This window comes from Cebus imitator, unplaced genomic scaffold (assembly GCF_001604975.1).
Source record: "Cebus imitator isolate Cc_AM_T3 unplaced genomic scaffold, Cebus_imitator-1.0 Scaffold268, whole genome shotgun sequence".
NCBI classification, from domain to species: Eukaryota; Metazoa; Chordata; class Mammalia; order Primates; family Cebidae; genus Cebus; species Cebus imitator.
The window spans coordinates 857,225-865,187 of NW_016107583.1; the positions used below are offsets into that span (position 1 = coordinate 857,225).

At 43.2% G+C, this 7,963-nt stretch overlaps 1 protein-coding gene across 1 annotated transcript; it reads left to right on the forward strand.

The window, feature by feature from the left end:
- Positions 1-337: 337 nt before the first annotated feature.
- LOC119467231 (dynamin-binding protein-like) lies at positions 338-6,829 on the forward strand. The gene is made up of 3 exons (XM_037728534.1): positions 338-590; positions 5,167-5,435; positions 6,590-6,829. Exons 1-3 carry the CDS (start codon positions 338-340, stop codon positions 6,827-6,829), a joined length of 762 nt encoding a protein of 253 aa, XP_037584462.1.
- Positions 6,830-7,963: the final 1,134 nt, after the last annotated feature.

The window sequence follows — 7,963 nt, forward strand, 5'->3', positions numbered from 1 at the left end:
AAAAAAAAAAAAAAGCGCTCACAAGTTCAAAAGAAAAAAAGGCGAACCACTCCGCACACCAACCCCGCTCCCAACCGGGCGACAGGAAGGCAAGCGTGCGAACTGCCCCGTTCTTTGGATAAAAGGAAGAAAAAAAACGCAGTGAGGGGACACTTCTGCCCTGAGTCCCGCTCACTCACACGGGTGCGCGCCCAGCCCGTCCCGGGCTCCGGGAAGGAACTGGCTGTGACTGCGAAACGGGAACGGAGACAGAACCCCGCACGCCCAGCGTCCCAAACAGCGACTGACGAACGCGCCCGCGCGCCGTCTAGACCCCCGGCCCGGCCCGCCCCTTGTGATGTCACGCTGCGTCGGCACACCAGCCGCCACGCCCGCCTGCTGCGGGGGAAGGGCAGCGAAGGGGCGGGAACCTGCCGCAGCAGCCCGGGGAGCTTCCCTGCTTCTCCGCGGGCTGTCGCCGCGGGCGTCCGCCCCCCGCGTCGCTCTCGGCCCCGCCTCTCCCCCCGCCCGCTCTCCGCCCACTCCCACCGCCGCCGCGCGTCGTCAGTTCTGTCCTGCCTCGCCTTCGTGCTGCGGTCTTCTGCCTCTCAGTATCCAACTTGAGAGTTTTCTTGCCTTTTTTTGCTCTGAGTTGAGCCCCTACCGGGTCCTTTAGTCCCGCGGCCACGGGGAACGGTGGAGTTTAGAACCTGTGAGTACGTTAGCGCGCAGATGAGTAAGAATCGGGTTCGGGCAAGGGCGGCTGGTCCGGAACCCAGGGAAAACAGGCCGGGATGGTGAAGGGGTCAGTGGCTACGAGGCTGAAAGTTTAGCACCAGAAAGGAATTTGGAGATCAATTCAACCGCCTCATTTCAGGCATACTTGAGTTGAAATCCAGAAAGATGAGGTAAGTTACAGAAAGTCATCCAGCAACCCGTAAGCAGCCAGGACTGCAACACAAATGTTGGACCTGGCCTTGCACTGTGTAATGCTAAGCAGATAGACACGTAAATTCCTTTGCAGGCTTCCCATTTTTCCTTACCCCCTCCCTCTCAGATCACACACCTTCCCCATTTTGCTTTCCTCTTTTATTTTGCACTTGTTTTTGTACATCTACAAGGAATTGTTCAACAGCAGTGGAAACGCTTGAAACATTATAATCTGAAAAATCAATAAAGTTTTCTTTATGTCGTGTGGTGAAAAGAGCATGTGCTTTAGAGACAAACCTAGGCTCCGGCTATTTGCTTGTGAGACCTTTAGGACAATTGGCTTTTCTTACGATTTTTTGGACATAATAAAATGGGGATCCCTGCCTCGCAGAGGATTGATTAAATGGATCATAAATTGTCCAACTCGTGCCTAGCAAATAGTAGACACTCAGTATTTTTCCCTTTTTAATTCGCGTTTTACAGGTGATGAAACTCACCAGAGCATACATAGCTAGAGAATGGCCGAACTGGGTTTTAAGTCTAGTCAATCTTGACCCCAGAGCTCTCCAGCCTAAAGGTAATGTTTGGACTTAACTTGCAGTCGTGTAGTTATGAGTCCAAAACAGACTGAAGAAATAAAATAGTAACATTAGGATAAAGTAGGGCATTAAAGAATCATCTAGTTAACTCTTGGTGGAGGTAACAGAAATGTTGGGAAAAGTGTCAGAAACCTTAATTTTTTCCCCATTCTTTATGAGTAGTTTTAGATCAACCACCAGCTCCCCAATATTTGCAAATAAACAGCATAGATACTATAGCCCTAGAAAGAGTCACAAAAATTATCCCATTAGCAAGAGAGTCAAGGCATTTCTAAGGAAACAGAAGCTTCCATTTCATGAACTAATAAAGCCCAAGGTGCCAGAAACACTGATGTCATACTGGAAAGTGGTGTAAAATAAAAATATAAGCATGATTTCAACATCAAATAAAACAAATGATGAAACATGCCAGTTAATGGCAGTGCCAGCATCCAACCTCAATCCCAATCCAGATCAGAAACTGATTCTACCATGGTAATTGGGCAGGACGTAACACATCAACTGGATTGTACTCAAAGCTGTCTTTTCTTTTCTCTTTTCTTTTCTTTTCTTTTTTTTCTCTTTTCTTTTCTCTTTTTGACACGGGGCCTTGCTCTGTCGCCCGGGTTGGAGTGCAGTGGCGCGATCTCGACCCACTGCAACCTCTGCCTCCCGTGTTCAAGTGATTCTCCTACCTCCCCAGTGGCTGGGACTACAGGCACATGCCAACATGTAAAGCTAATTTTTTGTATTTTTAGTAGAGACGGGGTTTCACCGCGTTGGACAGGATGGTCTCTTGATCTCCTGACCCTGTGATCCACCTATCTCAGCCTCCCAAAGTGCTGCGATTACAGGCATGAGCCACTGCGACCGGCCTCAAAGCTGTATTTTCTTACACAGGCAAAATACTCTCACAGAAGCAATATTTAAAGCAGAGTTCTTTTTTTCTTTTTCTTTTTTTTAAAGGTTTGACAAGATCTTCAAAAGATTTTTTATTTTATTTTTTATTTTATTGCATTTTAGGTTTTGGGGTAGAAACCAATTAAGAATAAGAGTCACGGCCCATAGTTCGGGCAAAGAAAGTTTGCCACTCAGCAATCATTTGCCCCCAGAGAAGGGATTAGGTAGAGCTGTTTACACTAATTATATGGACATTTTATAAAAAGCAATCAGACACAGAAAACTAAACCTCACAAAAGCAGAAGCTGGTTCTCGGAGCTGTGGCTCAGCCCTTCCCTACCCCCACAGGCCAGAACTCAGCTGAACATCTACTTCCTTCCCTGCTAACTCAGCAGTTCTCAGAAAGGAAATGGCAACCATATGGTTTCCCATTAACCAAAACGAAGGACAGCCTTGAGAAACATCCTTCAGCCCAGGCTAGTTGGTTTCAGCTACCTCTAAATCACTCCCAAAGGTGTGGTTAATAAAAAGAAAAAGAAGGTGTCAAGAAGAACAATTATTTCTATGCAGATTTCTTTCCTTATATTACCATTCAGTGAAATAGATCTGCCATTCAGTCTATCCATTTAGGTTATAATGATTATATTGCTGATTCTTTAATATACGCACAAGATTACTTCATGGTCTTCTTTTCTCTAAGGCTGTTGTTCTTCAAGCCTTCATTTTTTACGGCCTAAACCTAAGCTTACTCTGAGATGATGGATTCTTCTACTTTATGTCCAGAACCTCAAAACCACGATTTTGTGTGAAGATACTTGGTGAGATCCACTATAATACAAAAGGGTGTCCATTAGAATCCTGCATATAGAAGGTTCAGTTATCTTGCTCCTCATTGATAAAGGTTTTGTTGTAAATTTTACGCAGCACTCAGTACTCATGCTCACTCCCAGGTTTTGGTTTCTGGAATTACCAAAATTATTTCACTTTGTTTGCAGTATCCATCTATTTAAAACTATTAAACATCAATGAAACAGTTGTTTGTACCAAGTACTGTTTGATTATAAATAGCTTGTATAGTGAAACAATTTTAAAAATTAACAAGAACCACACTGTGCTCACCTGACAGTTACAATCCACTTTGTAACATAATTGGCAACTCAAAAAAGAAAAAAAAAAAAAGAAAAACCCAAACAATTGGTCTTTTCTTAATCTTCCTAAAACAATTTAACCAAAAGACTCAGAAGTAATGTTTAGTAATGATTGCAACAATAGCCACACAAATCATGCCTATAGTGATAAATGCTAATACACTGAACATTTGCTATGGGCCAGGCATTTTACACTTATAAGCTCTTTACACTTTTTTGGGTTTTTTTGTTTGTTTTGGACACAAGGTCTCACTCTGGCACCCACTGGGGCTCCACCTGTAGCTCACTGTAACCTGGAACTACTCTGCTTGTAATCCTCCAACTTCCGCCTCCAGAGTAGCTGGGACTACAGCTGTGCACCACCATACTTGGCTAATTGTTTTATTTTTTGTAGAGATGGAATCATACTGTGTTACCCAGGATGGTCTCAAACTCCTGATCTCAAGCAATCCTCCCATCTCAGTCTCCCAAAATGCTGGGATTACAGGCATGAACCACAAGGCATGGCCTGATTTACACTTTTTGATGTGTTACTTAATATATGTGAAGTGATTGATCTCATTTTATAAGAAGTTATGGAGCTTGGATTTCAAAATAACTGCCTGTTTCATGTAATAACTTTTTCTACAAAACAGGTTATTTGCCCTAAAAAGTACGTGTCTTTGTTTATCGAAATGGGTAACTGGATTTTTCAAAGGCTTTGTAATTCACAGTGATAAGTGCAGTAACGTGTTAGCTGATACCCCAGATCTGATGGTGTGGGAATAATGAAATCTACTCATGAGGAATAACTCTGTAGTTTCCCTTGGGAAGAAATGCATCCCTAAATGGATTAATTCAATTCAGTTACATTATAATTTTTTTTTTTTTTAAGACAAGGTCTTGCTGTCACTTAGGCTGGAGTGCAGAGGTACAGTCACAATTCACTGCAGCCTCGATTTCCCAGGCTGAAATTGTTTTCAGGAAGAGAGAAAACTGGAATCACATATGGAGGATAATAAGAAATTATGTATGTTCTTGGAGTGCCTCACATGTTTGTAAACAGAGGTAAAAAGATCATGACCCAATTTTAGAGTTACTTATTCAGGCAACTCTATTATACTGAGTTACTTCAGCATTATAATTTTAAATTCTAAATTTAAAAATTCTAAAAAAAATTATTATTATTTTTTTTTTGAGATGGTGTTTCGCTCTTGTTACCTAGGCTGGGGTGCAATGGCGCGATCTTGGCTTACCACAACCTCTGCCTCCTGGGTTCAGGCAATTCTCCTGCCTCAGCCTCCTGAGTAGCTGGGATTACAGGTGCCTGCCACCATGCCTGGCTAATTTTTAGTAGTGATGGGGTTTCACTGTGTTGGCCAAGATGGTCTTGATCTCCTGACCTCGTAATCCACCCACCTTGGCCTCCCAAAGTGCTGGGGTTATAAGGATAAGCCACTGTGCCCAGCCAGGAATTCTTGATCCCTTGATGGTGCCATGAAGCCTGTGGCTTCTGAAACATCTCTTTCCCTCTTAGGCAGTTTCCAGAAGAGTCAGCCAACCTGGCCCTGCAGGCAGTGCCCCGGAGAGCCTTGTGTCTTGTGTCAGGCTACTGTGTCGGTAGCTCAGAGTGAGCTGCAGCTGAGCTTCAGCTTCTAGTGGTTCTAATGAGACTGTCAGTCCTGGGATATTTCATCTGTGTTTCTTCTTTTCTCTATCTCGGCTCTCCCACGGACTCCAGTTACTTAAAGTGGCCGGCAGGGAAGGAAACCTGATTGCCATCTTTCACGAAGAGCACAGCAGAGTTCTGCAGCAACTCCAGGTTTTCACCTTCTTCCCGGAGTCTCTTCCAGCCACCAAGAAACCGTTTGAGAGGAAAACCATTGACCGCCAGTCTGCTCGAAAGCCACTCCTGGGCCTGGTGAGCAGGGAACTGAGAGGAGCTGCCCAGCCTCGGGGTGAAGAGTGGGAACCCTGCAGCCAGGTCCCGGGCCCAGATCCCACTATTGGGGTTTCTGTATTTCATAATGATGGAGAATAGTGGTTGCATTCTCACCTGTCTTGGACTCCTGCATTCGCCGAGTATTAACTCATTAGTTCATTAATTCAGGGAACTGATTTAAGGGCATATTAATTCGGCCAGACCTCCCTATTTTTGATCAGGTATTCATAAAAGTAATACAGCTAAACAGTTAATGGCTGCCTCCCTTTTTTATGTGGAGTTAGTCTTTAACTCAGTTCTTCTATATTTTAAAAATTAGGATAACACACACCAGATTATATGGGCTCACAGTCTACAGGACTGCTGATATGTCTTTGCTTACAATATTTTTGCCCTGTATATGATCCCATGGACATTAATTTATATTATTTTAAAAAGGAGAATTGAATTATTATTTTTTGAGAGAGTCTTGCTCTGTAACCCAGGTTGGAGTGCAGTGGTGCCATCTCAGCTCAGTACAACCTCCACCTCCTGGGTTGGAGTGATTCTCCTGCCTCGGCCTTTGGAGTACCTGGGATTACAGGCATGCATCACCATGACTGGCTAATTTTTTATTTTTAGTAGAGACAGGGTTTTGCTATGCTTACCAGACTAGTCTCGAACTCCTGGTGTCAAGTGTGCTGGGATTACAGGTGTGAGCCACTGCACCCAGCCTGAATTTATCATTACCTTTATTTTTTCTTATGATTTACTTGCTTTCACAGATGGGGAACTCAAGGTAGATGAACCTAACTGAGAATTTCCCTAACAAAATACAAGACCTAATGTCACTTAGATATTTTGATATTTTTAAAGTGGCATTTTAATTACAAGTTACAAGAAAACAAATATAAGAATAGGTGTGTGTTAAAATTTCTTAACTATAGAGGCATCAAACATTGCCTAAGGGCTCATGATTTTTACCTAGCCGCATGGGCTAGCTTCATCACAAACACATATGATGGGGGTGATGGGGCAGTGACTGACTGTTTCTGCCTCATTTCTGAGACTGGCTGCATGTTGGGATTAAATATGGCTGCTGGGGTAATGGCCATTGAGGGATTTTTGTTGATATATCTCCTCTTGCCTTTCAGCCAAGTTACATGCTACAGTCAGAAGAACTCCGGGCCTCCCTCCTGGCCAGGTATCCCCCTGAAAAACTCTTCCAAGCAGAGCGGAACTTTAATGCTGCCCAAGACTTGGATGTCTCACTTTTGGAAGGTGACCTGGTGGGTGTGATTAAGAAAAAAGACCCTATGGGCAGTCAGAACCGCTGGCTGATTGACAATGGAGGTAAGAATCTTAAGCAGCAGGTGAATGGAACTATTTTTTAAAAAAGAAAGTAGTTTTGGCTNTAGAGACGGGGTTTCACCATGTTGACCAGGATGGTCTCGATCTCTTGACCTCGTGATCCACCCGCCTCGGCCTCCCAAAGTGCTGGGATTACAGGCGTGAGCCACCGCGCCCAGCCAAAAATTATTATTTTTTTAATTCTCCTGATGCTTACTTCATTTTTCAGGTTGATTTTTTTTGAAAACAGACTTAAACTTCTTTGACATTCTACATTCATTCATTCACATAATTACTATCTATTGCCCTCACAATGTCTGGACAATACTGTGAAGGTTAAGACACAAGCAACTTCTGTTTTTCATACAATCTTCCTTGAAAAATTCTGCTTTTCTTCTTCACTAGCTGGTTTGGGTTCACAAGATATGTAGGGTTTCACTTTGGTGATGTCCAAATGGGTCCAACCTGCACTGCCTTCTGGGTATATAAGCTAGCTCATATCCATTTTTTTTTTTTTTTTTTTTGAAGCTGAGTTTCACTCTTGTTGCCTAGGCTGGAGTGCAATGGCATGATCTTGGCTCACTGCGACCTCCACCTCCCGGGTTCAAGTGATTCTCCTGTCTCAGCCTCCTGAGTAGCTGGGATTACAGGTACATGCAACCACACCTGGCTAATTTTTTTATATTTTTAGTAGAGACGGGGTTTCACAAAATTGGCCAGGCTGGTCTTGAACTCCCGACCTCAAGTGATCCACCCACCTCGCCTCCCAAAGTTCTGGAATTACAAGCATGAGCCACCACGCCTGGCCCATACCCATGTTTTTGAATACTGTGTCTTACTATCGTGTATGTGTTTGTGTGTGTGTGTGTGTGTGTGTGTGTGTGTGTGCGTGTGTGTGTGTGTATACGTATGTACATAATATCATAGATGTTACAAATACATGCTCAATGTTACTGCAATACATGCTTCCTGGGAAAAAAAGTATTAAATCACAAGAAGTATATACATTTAAAATGAAAAATTTTAGAAATTTTACTGCCAGAGGTAATCATTTTAAAAAGTTTAGTGTTTGATATTCCATATTTTGAAGTTGACTATTTTGTGAATTCATGACTGTTCACTCCCACACTTAGATGTGACCTCTTTCCTTTGTTTTTTATTGGCCCTCTCTGGTCAAT